At 42.9% G+C, this 21,214-nt stretch overlaps 1 protein-coding gene across 3 annotated transcripts in view; it reads left to right on the top strand.

Annotated features, from left to right (window-relative positions):
• The window catches only part of itgbl1 (integrin, beta-like 1), a 103,809-nt gene that overhangs the window by 54,862 nt on the left and 27,733 nt on the right, over positions 1-21,214 (top strand). For all 3 annotated transcript variants that reach the window (XM_034186236.1, XM_034186237.1, XM_034186238.1), the window contains 3 exons: positions 1,319-1,459; positions 12,757-12,897; positions 17,768-17,914. In XM_034186236.1, coding sequence (XP_034042127.1) covers positions 1,319-1,459; positions 12,757-12,897; positions 17,768-17,914 — 429 coding nt within the window. The remainder of the gene's footprint in view (positions 1-1,318; positions 1,460-12,756; positions 12,898-17,767; positions 17,915-21,214) is intronic.

Raw genomic sequence — 21,214 nt, 5'->3', positions numbered from 1 at the left:
CAGGATGTCTCTGTATATTGCTGCATTCATCTTTCCCTCAATCCTGACTAGTCTCTCAGTTCCTGCTGCTGAAAAACATCCCCACAGCATGATGCTGACACCACCATGCTTCACTGTAGGGATAGTGCCTGGTTTCCTCTCAAACATGACGCCTGGCATTCACATCAAAGTGTTCAATCTTTATGTCATCAGACCAGAGAATTTTGTTTCTCATAGTCTGAGAGTCTTTCAAGTGCCTTTTGTCAAACTCCAGGTGGGCTGCCATGTGCCTTTTACTAAGGAGTGGCTTCCTTCTGGTCATTCTACCATATAGGCCTGATTGGTGGATTGCTGCAGAGATGGTTGTCCTTCTGGAAGGTTTTCCTCTCTTCACAGAAGAATACAGGGGCTCTGACAGAGTGACCATCGGGTTCTTGGTCACCTCCCTGATTAAGGCCCTTCTACCCCGATTGCTCAGTTTAGACGGGTGGCCAGCTCTATAAAAGTCCTGGTGGAGCCGAACCTTTTTCATTTATGGATGATGGAGGCCACTGTGCTCACTGGGACCTTCAAAGTAGCAGAAATGTTTCTGTATCCTTCCCAAGATTTTTGCCTCCAGATTATCCTCTTTCAGAGGACAACAGACAATTCCTTTGACTTCATGTTTGGTTTTTGCTCTGACTGTCAGCTGTGGAACCTTATATATAGACAGGTGTGTGTCTTTCCAAATCATGTCCAATCAACTGAATTTACCCCAGGTGGACTCCAATTAAGCTATAGAAACATCTCAAGGATGATCAATGGAAACAGGAGGCACCTGAGCTCAATCTTGAGTTTCATAGAAATACTTATTCACATGTAATTATTTAGTATTTTGCCTGAGCAGGTTTTCATCCAGGATGTGATTTCTTAGTTGTTGTTGTTTTTTTAATTTGAAAAAAATCTAAAAAAACAAAATAAAACAAAACAAAAAAATAACTTTTTTCTGCATTGTCGTTATGCGATATTGTGTGTAGGAAAAATGAAGTGCTGTAAATAAATTTGGCTTCACCTTTAAATGAATAAAATAATCTAGAAATTTGACTTTGTATTTATTTGTGTTATCTTTATTTGACTTAAAATTTGACATGAACATTGCAGGAGTGATTTTTTTCAAAGGGTTCCATAAACAACACACATGTGGTGTGTTGCGTGTCATAGAGCAAGGCCAAGCTCAAGCTACTTGTTGTATTTGCAGATATTGACTAAACTTATTGTGGTAACCCGTTTGTGTTTGTCTCTGGAAACCGGTGACTGAAGTAAACTCATCTGTTCTTACGTGTGTTTTGTCTGATTCCAGGCCATGGCCAGTGTTACTGTGGTAACTGTTACTGTGCTGCTGGTTGGCATGGTGACAAATGTGAATTCCAGTGTGACATCAGCCCATGGGAAAGCAAGCGGAGATGTACATCTCCTGATGGCAAAATCTGCAGCAACAGAGGTCTGCTTACTCACGACAAGTGTAATATACACAATGCATGGACAGTATGAATAGTCCCAGATAAACAGTGTAGGTCTAGACCCAGATTCACACTGTACGAATAGTCCTGAATAAACAGTGTAGGTCTAGACCCAGATTCACACTGTACGAATAGTCCCGGATAAACAGTGTAGGTCTAGACGCGGATTCACATTGTACGAATATTTCCAGATAAACAGTATAGGTCTAGACCTGGGTTCATACTGTACATATAGTCCTGAATAAACAGTGTAGGTCTAGACCTGGAGTTGCACTGTACGGATAGTCCCAGAGTCGCATTGTACGGATAGTCCTGGAGTCGCACTGTACAGATTGCGTCAGGAAGGGCATCCGGCGTAAAACAAGCCAACCCAACTATGCAAACTAAGAATCGAATTTCCATACCGGATCGGTCGAGGCCCGGGTTAACAACGTCCACCACCGGTGCTGTTGCCCAACAGAGTGCCGGTGGAAATTGGGCTACTGCTGGGCGAAGACGACGAAGAAGAGGAGGAGAATGTTTCCACAAACAGCGGGAGAAGAAGAAAACTAGAAAGCTGGAAATGAGAGTGGGGACTTTGAATGTTGGTAGTATGACTGGTAAAGGGAGAGAGCTGGCTGATTTGATGGAGAGGAGAAAGGTAGACATATTGGGCCTCATGTATCAACGTGCGTACGGCGATATTTGAGCGTATATGAGGTGTACGCCAAAACGGCTGCGCCACTTGGCATTTATCAATGTGGTCGTTGGTGTATGCTGCGCTGAAAATATACACCAGGTCGAGAGGTGGTGTAAATTATACACCAAAATGAACCAGCACTGGAATCCACATAAAAATGAATATGATCGGCCTGATAAACAGTGCCATCATACAAATCAATGCATATGTTACATAAATAACACTTTCTTGATTATACTACATAATAATTAATACAAATCCCGCTTTTGCGGGATTGCTGGTCTATCGAGCACGATCCGTGGCCACAGTGCTGACTGCAAAGAAAGCGCACTGCTTGATACATGTCACGGCAACTTTGGTGTACTTCAAATTTACACTGTAAATTTACACCACAAGTGCGCAACGTTGATACATGAAGCCCATTGTGTGTGCAAGAGACCAAGTGGAAGGGAAGTAAGAGCAGGAGCATCGGCGGTGGGTACAAGTTGTTGCACCATGGTGAGGACAGGAAGAGAAATGGTGTTGGGGTCATTTTAAAGGAAGAGTATGTTAAAAGTGTGTTGGGGGTTAAGCGAGTGTCTGACAGGGAAGTGTGAAGTTGGAAATTGAAGGGGTGATGATGAATATCATCAGTGCATATGCCCCACAGGTAGGTTGTGAGATGAAGGAGAAAGAAGATTTCTGGAGTGTGAATAGTAAGGAAGGAGAAAAGAAGTTGTATCGATTGCCCAGACAAAGGGACAGAGCTGGAAAGGATGTGCAACGGGTTAGGGTGGTAAAAGATGTACATGGTAATGTGCTGACAAGTGAGGAGTGTGTGCTGAGAAGGTGGAAGGAATATTTTGAAGAGCTGATGAATGAAGAAAATGAGCGAGAGAAAAGGCTGGATGATGTGGTGAGAGTAAATCAGGAAGTACAAGAGATTAGAAAGAAGTGAGGGCTGCTATGAAGAGGATGAAGAGTGGAAAGGCAGGTGGTCCAGATGACATTCCAGTGGGGGCATGGAAATGTCTAGGAGAGATGGCGGTAGTGTTTCTAACCACATTGTTTAATAAAATCTTGGAAAGTGAGAGGATGCCTGAGGAGTGGAGATGAAGTGTGCTGGTTCCTATTTTCAAGAGCAAGGGTGATGTGCAGAGCTGCAGTAACTACAGAGGCATAAAGTTGATCAGCCACAGCATGAAGTTATGGGAAAGAGTAGTAGAAGCTAGGCTTAGAAAACAGGTGAAGATCTGTGAGCAGCAATATGGTTTCATGCCGAGAAAGAGCACTACAGATGCAATGTTTGCTCTGAGAATACTGTTGGAGAAGTACAGAGAAGGCCAGAAAGAGTTACATTGTGTGTTTGTGGACTTAGAAAACGCTTATGACAGGGTGCCAAGAGAAGAGCTGTGCTATTGTATGAGGAAGTCTGGAGTGGCAGAGAAGTATGTTAGGGTAGTGCAGGACATGTACAAGGATAGTGTGACAGCAGTGAGATGCACAGTCAGAATGACAGACTCATTCAATGTGGACGTGGGATTACACCAAGGATCAGCTCTGAGTCCTTTCTTGTTTGCAGTGGTGATGGACAGGTTAACGGATGAGATCAGACAGGAGTCCCCATGGACTATGATGTTTGCAGATGACATTGTGATCTGTAGTGAGAGTAGAGAGCAAGTTGAGTCTAGTCTGGAGAAGTGGAGATATGCTTTGGAGAGAAGGGGAATGAAAGTCAGTAGAAGCAAGACTGAGTACATGTGTGTGAATGGGAGGTAGCCCAGTGGAACAGTGCAGTTACAAGGAGTAGAGGTGGTGAAAGTAGATGAGTTTAAATATTTGGGGTCAACTGTTCAAAGCAATGGAGAGTGTGGTAGAGAGGTGAAGAAGAGAGTGCAGTCAGGGTGGAGTGGGTGAAGAAAGGTGGCAGGAGTGATTTGTGACCGAAGAATATCAGCAAGAGTGAAGGGGAAAGTTTACAAGACAGTAGTGAGACCAACTATGTTGTACGGCTTAGAGACGGTGGCACTAACAAAAAGACAGGAGGCAGAGCTGGAGGTGGCAGAGCTGAAGATGTTGAGATTCTCTTTGGGAGTGACAAGAATGGACAAGATTAGGAATGAACATATCAGAGGGACAGCTCAGGTGGGACGGTTTGGAGACAAAGTCAGAGAGGCGAGATTGAGATGGTTTGGACATGTGCAGAGGAGGGACCCAGGGTATATAGGGAGAAGGGTGCTGAGGATGGAGCCACCAGGCAGGAGGAGAAGAGGGAGACCAAAGAGGAGGTTTATGGATGTGCTGAGGGAGGACATGCAGGTGGTTGGTGTGACAGAGGAAGATACAGAGGACAGGGTGAGATGGAAACAATTGATCTGCTATGGCGACCCCTAACGGGAACAGTTGAAAGACAAAGAAGAACATTCTGCTACATAAGAGAGAAGACAGCGTAAGGCAATATTGTGTGTGTGTGTGTGTTTTTTTTTTTTTTTTGTATTACTATGTTTTCCTGCAGGAGATGTTTATAACGGGCATTTATCCTCTCTCCGCGATTATGATAAAAGTGCAGCTTACTGCTGGCATTAGCAGCAGGACATCATTTAGAATTCTGTTTATAGTCTGAAATGAGCAACTTTATCCAGGCTGTTAATTAATTCAGTCAAAGCTGGTGGCATGAACTGAGGAGTCCATGCAAGGGGCAAAGTCACACCAGAAATTTGCAACACAAATCTGATGTGAGACTTCTTATGAATATGTGATGCTTAATGTCTGGTGACATGAGTTCGTCTTCGCATAGTGAAAGTGATGCTTATCATCCTGTCCTGTTAGGTTGTTCTCAGAAATATTTTAAAATGTCATAGACTTTTCGAAGGATTCATGAAAAATTCTCCACTGACATCACTCCAATTGAATTTCTGAACTGGCTTATTTGAGTTAATGCTTGCAGTGGGGAGGGGTAGCTGGCGCCCACCCCAGTGGTCACTGAGGACTGGCTGGGTACACCCTGGACAGGCTTGATGAAGAAAGTTGAAGCATAACCAAACTTTGATCACCTATTTCTCAACTCAAAAACCATCATTCTTCTGGCTGGTACTTTTTTGCTTGAGATATGAGATCCTGTAACCTCGTCCCTCCAGTGGGGATTAGCAGTGGTGCACCATATACTTCTAACTTCATTGTGTTGTTAAATTCAGGCTATATCATGCAATCTGGCATTCTTTTTTGTTTAGCCATTGCAATTTTTCGAGCAATATTTTGCAGAAGTGTATTTCCATCAGAGGAAGGTCAAAACTAGTTAGTATTTATACACATAAATGTGTTAGTAAATACCTTAGAAGTACGTATGTCATGTAGTATCATTGATTTCAAATGCAACAGTGTATTAACATAGGTTTAGAGCATTTGAAATCATTAATAATATATGAAATGCATATTTCTAAAGTATTTATTAACAAATGCAAAATTACTATAAATGTTCATAGATTGCTAAAATACAGCAAATCTGAGCAAATGCGTCTTCCCCACATAGGCACATTTTGCGTCGTAGTGTCTGGTCATCTCATGGTTAGGAAGATCATACAGTGTTATGATAAAAAAATGAAACCAATTTCATACCCTACATTAAAAGTTATGTTATTGTGATTTTGTTTTTAGAAATGTACACAAATTTGTTTTGTGATATTCAACTTATTTGAATTTTATGCCAAATCTGTGGTGTCTTTTGAAAAAAGAAAAACACCATTATGCACACACTGATATATATATATATATATACGAGGTCTATTAGAAAAGTATCCGACCTTATTATTTTTTTCAAAAACCATATGGATTTGAATCACGTGTGATTGCGTCAGACAAGCTTGAACCCTCGTGCGCATGCGTGAGTTTTTCCAAGCGTGTCGGTTGCATCATTCAACTGTGAACAGGCTTCGCGCGGAATTCCTCCGCACGTCTGTCTCAATGTGCCGAAAAAGTGCTGATGTCCACGTCTTTTCACAATTCCTGTGCTACTCAGACGACGTCCCGGATAAAACACAGCGTCCAGTTTGGAAATGAATGGCACATTCCACTGTTACAGGAGTTTTTGTCACGGAAAGAGGAGCGGAGGCTTCGTGCATTGCGGCATTGCCGCATGGCGCACAGCAACACCGTGATGAAGTCTCACGGGACATGTTCTGGCATGTCCAGGCACATCCACAATTTCTCGGATAATCACTCGATGGAAAAACCACCGACAGCTGTCTGAACGCCATCTCAAAGCCGTCCTGTGAGACCAAAACAGAGGTGGTTTTGTCTCGCTCCAGTAGCGAATCCATAGTGACGCGCGAAGCCTCCGCTCGGCTTTCCATGACAAAATCTCTTGTTAAAAGTGAAATCTGCCGGAAAATGGTTGATGTCCAGCTCTTGTGATAACCAGAGAAAGTGCACACGACGGTCCCGGCTCCACAGAGCCATCCGTTTAGAAATGATCCGGTGGTTTGTGGCTCTCGATGGCGGCACAGAGCGCGGGGCGCAGAGCGTCCTTAAAGCCATCCTTAAAGCTGCAGTAACAGTCCTTATTCTCTGTGAAGCCCGTAAAATTTTCACCGAAAGCCAGATACATTTTTCTAATGGTTTCCAGCTGCCAGTCTGTAACAATTTCTGAAAAAATTCTGATGGAAAAAAAGCCCAAATCATTACGCCATTTCCTGACAATGAAAATCCACCGAGGGGGTGGACCACTCCTCAAAGCCTGCTCACAGGCGAATGACGCAACCGACAGGCGTGGAAAAACTCACGCATGCGCACGAGGGTTCAAGCTTGTCTGACGCAATCACATGTGATTCAAATCCATATGGTTTTTGAAAAAAATAAAAAGGTCTGATACTTTTCTAATAGACCTCGTGTGTGTATATATATATATATATATATATATATATATATATATATATATATATATATATATATGTATATACATATATATATACGGGGTCTATTAGAAAAGTATCAGACCTTTTTATTTTTTCAAAAACCTGATGGATTTGAATCACGCGTGCTTGCATGAGCAAACCTTGAACCTTCGTGCGTATGCGTGAACTTTTTCACGCCTGTCGATTGCATCATTTCCTGGTAAGCAGCCTTTGTGTGGGACATGTGCAGTGCGCTTGGCGGATTTTCATTTCAAGGAAAAAAACGGAACGACTGGAGCAGTGCCGCATCAAATTTTGCCAGAAACTGGGCGACAGCCAGGTGGAAACCATTCGGATGATTCAGACGGCTTTGGTAACTTTTCAGTCGTGTGACTATCTGAGAAATTGTGGAAGAGGTGAGCTTTTGCTCCACCATTGGCAGCTTCGTGCCGAAGCCATCGGCATGAATTTTGCTGCAACTCTTTCATGGCCAAATCTTCTGTCACAGTGGAATGTGCCGAAAAAGTGCTGATGTCCACCTCTTCCACAATTTCTCAGATAGTCACACGATGGTCCCACATCACCACAGCGTTCACTTTGGAAATGATCTGGTCATTTCAGCATGATGATGGCCGACCGGAGCGCGGCTCGCTCTCCACCGCTGTGCGGATGTCTTTAAACCGGTTGTACCGCTCCTTAATCTGTGTGATGCCCATAAGATCATCACCGAAAGCCGTCTGAATCATCTGAATGGTTTCCACCTGGCTGTTGCCCAGTTTCTGGCAAAATTTGATGAAAAAACACCGAGCACACGACACACACCTCACACAAAGGCTGCTTACCAGCAAATGACACAATCGACAGGCGTGAAAAAGTTCACGCATGTGCATGAAGGTTCAAGGTTCGCTCATGCAAGCACACGTGATTCAAATCCATCAGGTTTTAGCAAAAAATAAAAAGGCCTGATACTTTTCTAACAGACCTCGTATCTATCTATCTATCTATCTATCTATCTATCTATCTATCTATCTATCTATCTATCTATCTATCTATCTATCTATCTATCTATCTATCTATCTATCTATCTATCTATCTATCTATCTATCTATATACACACGAGGTCTGTTAGAAAAGTATCCGACCTTATTATTTTTTTTAAAAAACCATATGGATTTGAATCACGTGTGATTGCATCAGACAAGCTTGAACCCTCGTACGCATGCGTGAGTTTTTCATGCCTGTCGGTTGCGTCATTCGCCTCTGAGCAGGCTTTGAGTGAGGTGTGGTCCACCCCTCTCGTCTATTTTTTATTGCGAATAAATGTCTGAACGATTTGGAGCTTTGCTGCATCAATTGTTTTTCCAGAAACTGTGAGAGACCTCCAGGTGGACACCGTTTGGAAAATTAATATGGCTTTCAGGGACGATTTTATGGGGATTAAACAGATTACGTGGTGTTACTACCGCTTTAAGGACGGCCCACAACTGCTGAGAGCGCGGCGCGCTCCCAGCCCCCATCGACAGGCTGACACCCCGCTGGAACAACCAGATCATTTCCAACTTGAAAGCTTTGTTGATCCGGGACTTCGTCTGACTAGCACAGGAATTGTGAAAAGACGTGGACATCAGCGGAACTCCTCCGCACGTCGCGGTGCAGCCGCTCGGCACAAAGCAACGCCGTGATGAAGCCTCACAGACATGTTCTGGCATGTCCAGCTCATGCACACTGGAAAGCAACCGGAATCCGTCTGAAATCCACCTGAAAGCTGTCCTGTGAGACCAACACCGAGGTGGTTTTGTGCCGCGTAATGAACAGAGCTGTGGCGCGTCCCTCCGCTTTTCTTTCCATGAAAAAAACTCCTGTAAAGGTGGAATGTGCCGGAAAAAGTGCTGATGTCCATGTCTTTTCACAATTCCTGTGCTAGTCAGATGACATACCGGATCAAGACAGCATCCAGTTTAAAAATGAACGGCACATTTTACTGTTACAGGAGTTTTTGTCATGGAAAGAGAAGCTGCTCCACCGTGTGTCGCGGGGCAGCAGCTCGGCGCAAAGCAACGCCGTGATGAAGCCTCACGGGACATGTTCTGGCATGTCCAGCTCATGCACAATCACAATCGGATATTCACACGACTGGAAAGCAACCGGAATCCATCTGACATCCACCTGAAAGCTGTCCTGTGAGACCAACACCGAGGTGGTTGTGTCCCGCGTAATGAACGGAGCCGTGGCGCATCCCTCCGCTTTTCTTTCCATGAAAAAAACTCCTGTAACGGTGGAATGTGCCGGAAAAAGTGCCGATGTCCACATCTTTTGCCTTTTTTGTGAAAGTCAGACAAGGTCCCGGATCAACAAAGCTTTCACGTTGGAAATGATCTGGTTGTTCCAGCGGGGTGTCAGCCTGTCGATGGGGGCTGGGAGCGCGCCGCGCTCTCAGCAGTTGTGGGCCGCCCTTAAAGCGGCAGTAATACCCCGTAATCTGTTTAATCCCCATAAAATCGTCCCTGAAAGCCGTATTAATTTTTCGAACGGTGTCCACCTGGAGGTCTCTCACAGTTTCTGGAAAAAAATTGATGCAGCAAAGCTCCAAATCATTCAGACATTTATTTGCAATAAAAAATAGACGAGAGGGGTGGACCACACCTCACTCAAAGCCTGCTCACAGGCGAATGACACAACCGACAGGCATGAAAAAACTCACGCATGCGCACGAGGGTTCAAGCTTGTCTGACGCAATCACATGTGATTCAAATCCATATGGTTTTTTAAAAAATAATAAGGTCGGATAGTTTTCTAACAGACCTCGTGTATATATATATATATATATATATATATATATATATATAAAATATTGCATAAAATATTATGGATTAAAATGACATTACTTTCACAGATATGTAAATTCATGGTTGAGAACCTTGTTGTTAGAAAACTTTTTTCTTTTTCATCACGACCTTGGCATACTTTGGTAATCACTTGCATGCTAGCTAGTTTGGCTACTCATTTTAGCAGTTAGCCAATGAATAGGGTTGAGAGCTTATCCATGTTGAAAACCTAAAAATGCAGTTTGAATTTTCATGATATGTTTTCTTCTTCAAAACACTAAACTGCTGTAAAATGTGTGCACCACACATTTTTTTTCAACATCACTCATGAATCTGCTAATTGCGAAGTGAATTCATTTCAATGCAACAATAAAAAAGAAGAAGAAGATAAAGAATTAAAGCATCAGGGTGAGTTCTTGTCTCTGTCCAAAGTCATGTGGACCTGATAACTTCATGACATGAAAACCTCGGCTGCTGAGATGGTGAAGTCATAAAGAGCTAAGTGTGCTCAAATCTTTACGTTACAATGAAACGAGATGAGAAGATGGCAAGCAGACAGGTTCAAAAGACCCTCATTTAAATTCCTCTGAAATTCATTAGAGCTCAGCAGACATGTAGTCAGAGTAAAAGCCATGCTCACGGAGCTAAAATCATCCGGAGGGATTTCAGAAAAGAATTTCTCTGAAATTAATTACAGGGGGACGGACCAGTGGAGAGCCGGCTGAGTGGTAGGACTAAGTGGTTGGCTGCAACCCCGCCGCACATTTCTGGTTAAGTGCACAGCTGACATGGTTTGGCCGGCCATCAGCCGCGTGCAGCCCGGAGCTGATTGGACAGTTCCAGAGAAAACATCAGCACGTCCTAATAGTCATAATAAAGAAAAAAGTAAATATACCTGCTGCAATGAAAACAAAATCGAATTTTAAAAGAGTTCACAAAAGATTTTGTGCATTTCTAAAGTCAACCCAATCCCTTTTTTTTTTTTTTTTTTGTTTATTTGCTGTTTGCTCAATTACTTTGGCAGCATTTTACAATTCCATCATCAGCAAGCATTATCAATCAGGGCTTTGTTGATTCTGTTATTGATTCTTATTGTTATTATTCTTATTGTGAGACTGGAAAGACTAAGTGCTAGTTTTATAGCATTTATTCAACCTTTTTAGTGTGTTTAGCAAAGCAAAATGCTTTATTGAACACAAAAAGCATTACAGCACAAGAAACTTTCATTATTTAACCCTGTGGCTCCACCATACGCCACTCTTTGGTTATAGCGTTTGTCTTTTTGTTCTTCTTTCTGTATTTTTTTATGTTACAACAGTCAGCACAGTCTCAATTATCCAGTGATGTCACCTCGTTAGTTTTACTACACTCTAAAATGTAAGTGTAATGGGTGTAATGGCTTAGACAGAGGACCCCAGTGCAGAGAACCACAACAATAGAAGGAACAAACTGGTTTATTGTCCCAGTTTTATTGTTTGTGCAGGCTGAGGCCAGACACACAGGTGACCAGTCTAACAGGCGTTCTGGGGGAGCAAAAGAAGGGTTATCCAAAATACAAGCAGCAACAAGATCTGGCATACCAAGTGACCAATTTCAGAAATGACAGGCAAAGTCAGAACGACAATGAAGGTTTGAATCAGATAGGCAAAAACATTGGGAGAGAGCAGGTATGAACCTAGGCACTCCAGCGATGAGGGTATACTCTACATCTTTTATAAAGCTAACAAATAATTTCACAATGAAGTGCAAAGATGTGAACATGGAAAGCCAGAAACAGGAAGTGTGGCTATACAGAAGGGACACCAAATTAAAATTACTTGAGACAATGTAACGCTGGACAGGCATGTCCTGCTAATGTCCAAACCCTATGTTTCCCCTTTCAAGATACAATGTGAAGTTTACAATCTTATAAAGACGTAGTGTTTAAAACATCTGAATATGTTTCTCTTTATTTTTGACAAGCAGTTGTCTTTCATCCCTCACTCACTGTGAAATGTGAATGAAATAACTGACAACACGGAATAGTTGACTTGTTTTATTGCAGCACACTGGTCATCATCTCTAGGTTCACCTAACTGGCATTCTGTAAAAATGCAAACAACTGCATAATGCTGGAGGCTAAATTTGTGCATATATATGTGATTTTCTTGGATCAACACACACTGACTCAAAGATAACGTGGCTGCGATTCATGAGGCAAACAAAATCCTCTTTTCTGTGGAGGGGGATGTTACTTCTCCTCACCCATTGGACTAAAAATGAGAACGTGGTCCAAAGCATTTTTAGGCTTTGCTGTTGACAAAATAAAACATTCATCTTGTCTTTTTTATAGAACATTTCGAACCCTACTAGAACAGGTGCCGTAATCTCCTCCAGTGAAGTCGGTTTTGTGACAGTTTTGGCAGACAAAGCGCGCGGCTCTGTAAATCCACAGCTTCCGGGCTTATGAAGTGGTGAGAGAGGCGGAGCTTACTGGACCAGGGGTCAACGGTGTTGTGTGCCAGCTCCAGCCAAAAGTTCTGCCAGCTGGCCTGGCTCCCCCTGGGGTTCCCCTCCTCTGCTCTGTCGCTGCTGATAAGAGAAAATGGGATTTCCACTGGCTGCTCCTGCGCCGGTGCCACAGCTAAGATGTTAAAACAAACAAGAAGGAAACCGACATAAAGATCAAAATGGAAAGATAGGAGGAAGTCAGGGAGCAAGCTTTGCCTGGAGTCCCTGCGATCACAGAAAAACAGTTTATCTCCTCACCCATATGTGAGAAAAGGTTTTCCTCCGTTCATCAGGAGTCCCCGATAATGACTGGATTTGGCAACTTTCAATAAATTGATTTCTTTGGTATCCAATGCTGGAAAAATTGAATTTAAATGGAGTGCAAGCTTCTTTCTCTCTCTTTCTTTTTTTCATAGGGACCTGTGTGTGTGGGGAGTGTAACTGTTATGATGTTGACCCGTCTGGTGACTGGGGAGATATTCATGGAGACACCTGCGAGTGTGATGAGAGGAACTGTCACGCCACCTACGACCGATACACAGACGAGTTCTGTTCAGGTCAGCTCGCTGTTTCTGGGTTGTGATGTGATGAGTCTGATAACACTGATCTCTGTCCAGCTACAAAAGCACTTATCACGTTTAGGGTTGTAAAGTGATGCGCTCATGCATCAACTTGGAGGTATTCAGATGTACAGGGTGTCAAACTCCAACCCCTCATTTGCGTTGTGACACCTCGGGAACAGGTCAAGTAGGGAATTCCCTGCTGGGGTGGAATACGATGAGGACCTTATGTGCCTCATGGCTGCTACGGTAACTGTTAAGGCCCAACAGGAACCCTGAACATGGGACGGCTACCGGGGCTGTGGCAAAACAAGAAGTCCTCAACAGCAGATCAGGTGGAGAAGATAACAGCTTGTGAAGATGGACCAAGGCTACAGCAGGTCCTCAGACCCTGGATCAGGCTAACAATCTGTCAAGGACCATGTGTTTGTCAGGGTATAATGACAATCCCACATTAAACAAACCCTCACACAGGTGTCTCCAGATTGACCATGGATGTACATTTTCTCCACATCCACCATTCCATCTGGGAGGATCCCCCTCGCCACAGAGGGGTTGTCACTGAAAATGCCTGGGTGGAGTGTTGTACATCCAGGTCATTGTCATGTCAAACATCAGACCCTCTCCAAGCAGTAATGTCACAAACGTTCCTTAAAATATTTATTTAATATCTCACACCACTTCCCCTGTGCACCGACAGCCTGCCTAGTGCCTGTTGCCATCTTCAGAAATGATGATCCACATCTTGGATGGTCGCTTATAGAAGCTTTCTATGTTGATGTAACAGTACGACGCCACAGTGTCCGGTCTCCTCATGGTGCCAGTCGGCAACAAAGTCGGCAATAGTCACATCTAGAGAATATTTCATGGAGTTTTTCAAGCTTTTAATAAAATCATGTTCCCATCACAAAAACTGATCAGCCTTGCTTGGATTTGTCCTCCTCATCGCCAGCTTCCACCTTATTAATGAACTCAACTAATTCTGCCTGTTTTGTAGTTATTAATAGATTAAATTAGATAGAAATTTATTAATCCCTTGGAAAGACTCCCTCAGGAAAATTGAGGTTCCAGCAGCACTGGACAGTAGCACACAGGGTAAGAGCACACAGAATATCAGAAGTAGAAGTAAAAACAATTTGCAAGAAGTAAATATAAATGTAAATTCCTACTACTGACTTACTGGCTAATACTGTTCCTCTCATTCCCATCCTCTGTCTTCCTGTTACTCCTCCTCCCCTCGGGTGAGGAGTTGAACAGTTTGATAGCCACGGATAGACCTCGTGTATATATATATATATATATATATATATATATATATATATATATATATATATATATATATATATATATATATATATATACAGTTGTATGCAAAGGTTTGGGCACCCCTGATAACTTTCATGATTTTCCTTTATAAATCATTGTTTGTCTGGATCAGAAATTTCAGTTAAATATATCATACAGGAGACAAACACATTGATATTTGAGAAGTGAAATAAAGTTTCTAGTATTTACAGAAAGTGTAAAATAATTATTTAAACACAATTGGGCAGATGCATAAATTTGGGCACCCTTGTCATTTTATTGATAGGAATACATTTAGCACTAATTATTGGAACTCAAAATTCGTTTGGTCAGTTCATTGACCCTTGACCTCCTTACATAGGTGAATCCTGTATTTAAGGAGGCCATTTGCAAATGTTTCCCCTCTTCGCATCTCTTCTAATGAGTGGCAACATGGAGCCTCTAAACAACTCTCAAAGGACCTGAAAACACAGATTGTTCAACATCATGGTTTAGGGGAAGGATACAAAAAGCTATCTCAGAGATTTCAGCTGTCAGTTTCCACTGTGAGCAACATAGTGAGGAAATGGAAGACCGCAGGCACAGTACTAGTTAAGGCCTGAAGTGGCAGGCCAAGAAAAATCTCAGATAATCTGAACCAAAGGATAGTGAGAACAGTCATAGTCAACCCACAGACCTGCTCCAAAGACCTACAACATGATCTTGCTGTAGATAGTGTCTCTGGGCATGATTCAACTATACTGCGCACTTTGCTCAAGGAAATGCTGTATGATGCTGTAATACAGAGGAAGCCTTTTCTGCATACACACCACAAACAGAGTCGCTTGAGGTATGCTAAAACACATTTGGACAAGCCAGCTTCATTTTGGAATAAGGTGTTGTGGACTGATGAAACTAAAATTGAGTTATTTGGACATAACAAGGGGCGGTATGCATGGCTGAAAAAGAACACAGCATTCCAAGAAAAACACTTGTTACCTACAGGAAAATTTGGAGGTGGTTCCATCATGCTGTGGGGTTGTGTGGCCAGTGCAGGTACTGGAAATCTTGTTAAAGTTGAGGATCACATGGATTCCAGTCAATATCAGCAGATTCTTGAGAACATGTTCATGAATCAGGGACAAAGTTGAAGTTGCACCGGGGCTGGATTTTTCAACAAGACAACGACCCTAAACACTGCTGAAAATGTACTAAGGCATTCATGCAGAGGAACAAGTACAACGTTCTAGAATGGCCATCTCAGTCCCCAGACCCGAATATTATTGAAAATCTGTGGTGTGATTTTAAGCGGGCTGTCCATGCTCGGAAACCAACAAACCTCAGATGTTTTGTAAAGAAGAATGGTCCAAAATACCTTCAACCAGAATCCAGACTCTCTTTGGAAGCTGCAGGAAGCGTTTAGAGGCTATTATTCCTGCAAAAGCAGGATCTACTAAATATTGATGTATTTTTTCTGTTGGGGTGCCCAAATTTATGCACCTGCCTAATTTTGTTTAAAGAATTATTGCACATTTTATGTAAATCCTATAAACTTCATTTCACTTCTCAAATATCACTGTGTTTGTCTGCTATATGATATATTTAACTGAAATTATTTTACACGAAGCAGAAAGTTCGACCACATTACACCCATTTTGGCATCCCTTCACTGGCTTCCTGTCCCAGTGAGATCAGATTTTAATGGCACCTCCCTACCTAGCTGACCTAAATAAACCTTACGTACCGGCCCGGGCTTTACGTTCTCAGGGTGCAGGACTATTTTGTGTCCTTAAGGTGAATAAGAAGTCTCCGGGTCACAGAGCTTTCTCTTATCGTGCCCCTGTTCTGTGGAATGATCTCCCTGCGTCAATAAAACAGTCAGATTCTGTGGAGACTTTCAAGTCCAGACTTAAGACGCACTTATTTTCCCTTTCATATGGCTAGCATACTGGTACAGTTTTGTTTTACCCTTTTTACTCTTTTAATTCATTTATTAGTAATTGGAGCGGGCCATGGCATCAACTTTACCTAAATTCTGGGTCTTTTAGTGAAGTTTAGGGCTAGTGGCCAGCGATCACCTTAGTATTTCTCTGTTTTCTTGTTGTTTAATGCTGGCAAATTATACAGTATTTTTTTGTCTTTCTGATGCCTGATGCTTTTTTTTTCTCTCTGTTTAAGGTGCAGCTCCATCCAGAGATGGGAGTTGTATTCGTGTTGGCGATCCTCCTGTCTTGTGCGCCAGTAGCATTTCTTGTATATTCATCTGTGAATTGTTCTTTGAATTGTTTCTGTAATTTATGTTTGTAGCATGGCCCAAGCAGAAGGTCACCCCTTTGAGTCTGGTCTGCTTGAGGTTTCTTCCTCAGAGGGAGTTTTTCCTAACCACTGTTGCTCTGGGGGTTGGTGAGGTTAGACCTTACCTGTGTGAAGCGCTTTGAGGCAACTCTGTTGTGATTTGGCGCTATATAAATGAAAATACAACCAATGATTTATAAAGGAAAATCATGGAAAATCACCAGGGTGCCCAAACCACATACCACTGTGTGTGTGTGTGTGTGTGTGTGTGTGTGTGTATATATATATATATGAGTGGATAAAAAAGGCGGCAGTGAAACAGCTAAAATTTTTACAAGATCTTACCACATCTGCCGTATACCATCCAGATCTTAAACCCTCAGAAATTTTCCCTCTTTCACAAGCTGAAGACACACCATTACAAAAATGATGCAGAAGTACAAGCAGCGGTGCATCACTTGTGCAGCGAGAAGACGTCTGATATCTTCACCGATAGGGTTCAAAAAGTGTCCGGTGTTGCCGTAACAGTGTGGAAAGGGCAGGTGACTCTCTGAAAGTTCAGTGCCACTGCCTGATGGAGAATACTCCAAACTTTAAGCAGATATGATTCATGCGAATGTCTTGCTTGTTATTGAAATAATCACATGGGAGGTACAATTTTTCACAACAAGATGTTGATGAAATCACTGGATAGTACCGTTAACACGTGTTAGTCTTCAGATATTGCAATTCATGCACTGAGAAAAAACCCACAAATGCTCCATCTGCTGTTAATAATGCAAACTTTTCATAATTTCCAAGAGGATGGTGTTAACCTTTACACCATCCTCACAAGAATTAAAGAACAAAATGCGTTAGATGCTGAAAATGTGCATTCTGCTTATTCAAGGAATAATTTTTTGTTTTTTTCTAACAGTCATCAGTTCTTCAGTGCAGAACTTTTGCAAATGTTCTTCTGCCGTATCACGGTTATCTCCACTGTGTCTGCACACGTTCAAGTCGTGCTCACTTTGTGTCTGCGTCTCTTCCACTCAGTCCTTCTGTCTCTATTAGATCAGATCAGATGTGATCAATAACTTTCATCCAGAAGCTTATAATTGTCCAGACGGTTAAAGCCTGTCTCATCGATGCGCTCAGGACACTCAATTCCTCTCTCATCTTCTCACATCCTCTTGCTTCTTTACTTTACTTCCTCAATTCATCAAGTCCTCTTTTCTCTGGCACCTGTCCAACATCCCGTGCTCCATATTTATTTGTCTCTCCTGCACCTCCCCTCCTCTCCTCACAGGTCATGGCCAGTGTCACTGTGGCAGGTGTGACTGCAAAGAAGGATGGGCGGGGAAGAAGTGTGAGCATCCTCTGTCCTGCTCGCTGTCTCTGGACAGCAGTCTGAAGAAGTGTCGCGGAACGTCCAATCTGCCCTGCTTCGGACGAGGTACAGAGACTGTTTCTCTGCACTTGTTGCTGTGGTTACTGCAGTAGGACGACATGTTGATTCATCATTATGGTGGCCTGAGACACAAGGTGAAGGCACCTGGGGTCAGGACTGAGCTGAACTGTGAATGTGTTGGTCAGAATAGGTCCAACCGAAGGGACAGGGGATCTTCTGTCTGGATGTCGAAGAGTCCAAGAGGAAGACACAAACCCTGTTTTCCCCCTCCGTCCTGGATATGACTTTGAAAACACCAGGGAGCCCCAAGTCTATTGACGGGGGAATCCCATAGGTGTGAGGAGATACTGCTAGCATTCTGAGAAAATCGTGACTGAATTGATTTCTTGGTGTGACTAAAAATGAAAGTATGAAAGGTATCAGAGGGCTGATGCCTACCCTCCTCACTGTACACACCATGATATCATTCTACACTCAACAAAAATATAAATGCAACACTTTTGGTTTTGCCCCCATTTTGTATGAGATGAACTCAAAGATCTAAAACTTTTTCCATGTACACAATATCACCATTTCCCTGAAATATTGTTCACAAACCAGTCTAAATCTGTGATAGTGAGCACTTCTCCTTTGCTGAGATAATCCATCCCACCTCACAGGTGTGCCATATCAAGATGCTGATTAGACACCATGATTAGTGCACAGGTGTGCCTTAGACTGCCCACAATAAAAGGCCACTCTGAAAGGTGCAGTTTTGTTTTATTGGGGGGGATACCAGTCAGTATCTGGTGTGACCACCATTTGCCTCATGCAGTGCAACACATCTCCTTTGCATAGAGTTGATCAGGATGTCAATTGTGGCCTGTGGAATGTTGGTCCACTCCTCTTCAATGGCTGTGCGAAGTTGCTGGATATTGGCAGGAACTGGTACACGCTGTCGTATACGCCGGTCCAGAGCATCCCGAACATGCTCAATGGTGACATGTCCGGTGAGTATGCCGGCCATGCAAGAACTGGGACATTTTCAGCTTCCAAGAATTGTGTACAGATCCTTGCAACATGGGGCCGTGCATTATCCTGCTGCAACATGAGGTGATGTTCTTGGATGTATGGCACAACAATGAGCCTCAGGATCTCGTCACGGTATCTCTGTGCATTCAAAATGTCATCAATAAAATGCACCTGTGTTCTTCGTCCATAACAGACGCCTGCCCATACCATAACACCATACCACCATGGGCCACTCGATCCACAACATTGACATCAGAAAACCGCTCACCCACACGACGCCACACACGCTGTCTGCCATCTGCCCTGAACAGTGTGAACCGGGATTCATCCGTGAAGAGAACATCTCTCCAACGTGCCAAACGCCAGCGAATGTGAGCATTTGCCCACTCAAGTCGGTTACGACGTCGAACTGGAGTCAGGTCGAGACCCCGATGAGGACGATGAGCATGCAGATGAGCTTCCCTGAGACAATTTTTGACAGTTTGTGCAGAAATTCTTTGGTTATGCAAACCAATTGTTTCAGCAGCTGTCCGAGTGGCTGATCTCAGATGATCTTGGAGGTGAACATGCTGGATGTGGAGGTCCTGGGCTGGTGTGGTTACACGTGGTCTGCGGTTGTGAGGCTGGTTGGATGTACTGCCAAATTCTCTGAAACGCCTTTGGAGACGGCTTATGGTAGAGAAATGAACATTCAATACACGAGCAACAACTCTGGTTGACATTCCTGCTGTCAGCATGCCAACTGCACGCCCCCTCAAATCTTGGGACACCTGTGGCATTGTGCTGTGTGATAAAACTGCACCTTTCAGAGTGGCCTTTTATTGTGGGCAGTCTAAGGCACACCTGTGAGGTGGGATGGATTTTCTCAGCAAAGGAGAAGTGCTCACTATCACAGATTTAGACTGGTTTGTGAACAATATTTGAGGGAAATGGTGATATTGTGTATGTGGAAAAAGTTTTAGGTCTTTGAGTTCATCTCATACAAAATGGGAGCAAAACCAAAAGTGTTGCGTTTATATTTTTGTTGAGTGTAATTGTGCATTTGAGAAAAAAAAAAATCATTCCAGCCCTACCCAAGGATTCTCTGAAGACACCTACTCCCAAAGAGCTCCCGTTGTCACCTTAGGTCACTGAACTTTGTCCAGTTCTCACAAAGGTTTTTCAGTTTTTCAGAGTATTCTCTTTGTCTCCTTTGTCAGTTTTCAGTTTCTCACAGTTTGACTGCAAAAGCCATTTCAAGCAATAAAATATCCACCGATTTACTGGTAACGTCTGAGTCCTATGATTCCAGTGCCACTCCAGACTTCACAGAGGTGGAGGTGTCATTACAGCACAGGTATTGTTCCTGTGCAGAAAATGGTTACATGGTGCTTATTCTCAGTAAACTCGAAGAAGTCTTTCTCTGCCCCATCCTTGGGGACTTTCGTGTTATGGCACAAAGGGTTGTTTTGCTAGCATAGCAGCACTCTCAGCAACCGTCAAGCAAATGCAATTTAGACATGCAGTACTTTGTAAGTCCCCGTCTAAAGTCCTCAATAATGAGCCATGTGGGACCACAAATTCTGATATCTTTGTGTTGTTGAAGAGAGACATGTTGCAAACAATAAGGGTGCTGGGTTGGGGGGGGGGGTTCAACTAGTACAGCAACCATAGCAAAAATTGAATTTTGCAATCTACTGTGGCAAATCAGTATCTCATGCACGCTGACAAAATCACCACCATGAGGGCTGTGCAATTACACATTGACATATCGGTCCTGCACTGAGAACTAAAAAAAACAGTTAAATAGCAAAAGTGTTCAAACATCCAGAGGCAGACGGGTCCAGGAGTCCATGTAGAGATGCCCAATTCACCTTGAAAACAGAGCAGCATGAGTTTAACTTGCTGTGGGTGTAAACATAAATATGGCATGTAAAATTATTATGCAACAACAAAGTCCAAATGTGATTGTTAATTCCTCAACTCTCAACATCCATCCTTTGAAAAATAAAGGTACAGGCAACATATTAATTGAGTAAATAAATTGCAATTAAATTTAGAAGGTCAGCCTAAAGCAGTGAAGCCAGCAATATAAGAAACTGCTTTTTCGCCAAACTGTGCGAATTGCACATGAGTGGTGGAAACACTCGTGAGCTTTGCTGCAGTGTTTTCTATTAAACTAAATGATCATAAAAGACATAACATCCTGAGCTAAATGTTATATTTCATGCAGCCATGTTTAAAAATGCTGTTCTGGCGTCATATCAGTGGAAAATGTTTGATTACGTACTTACTGGTAGTTGAGAAGGAAAAGTGCAGCTCGCTACTTAAAGCAGAAGAACAACCATCCTGAAG

Source organism: Thalassophryne amazonica, chromosome 14 (genome assembly GCF_902500255.1).
Source record: "Thalassophryne amazonica chromosome 14, fThaAma1.1, whole genome shotgun sequence".
Lineage (NCBI taxonomy): Eukaryota > Metazoa > Chordata > Actinopteri > Batrachoidiformes > Batrachoididae > Thalassophryne > Thalassophryne amazonica.
This window is presented reverse-complemented; position numbering and strand designations above follow the sequence as displayed.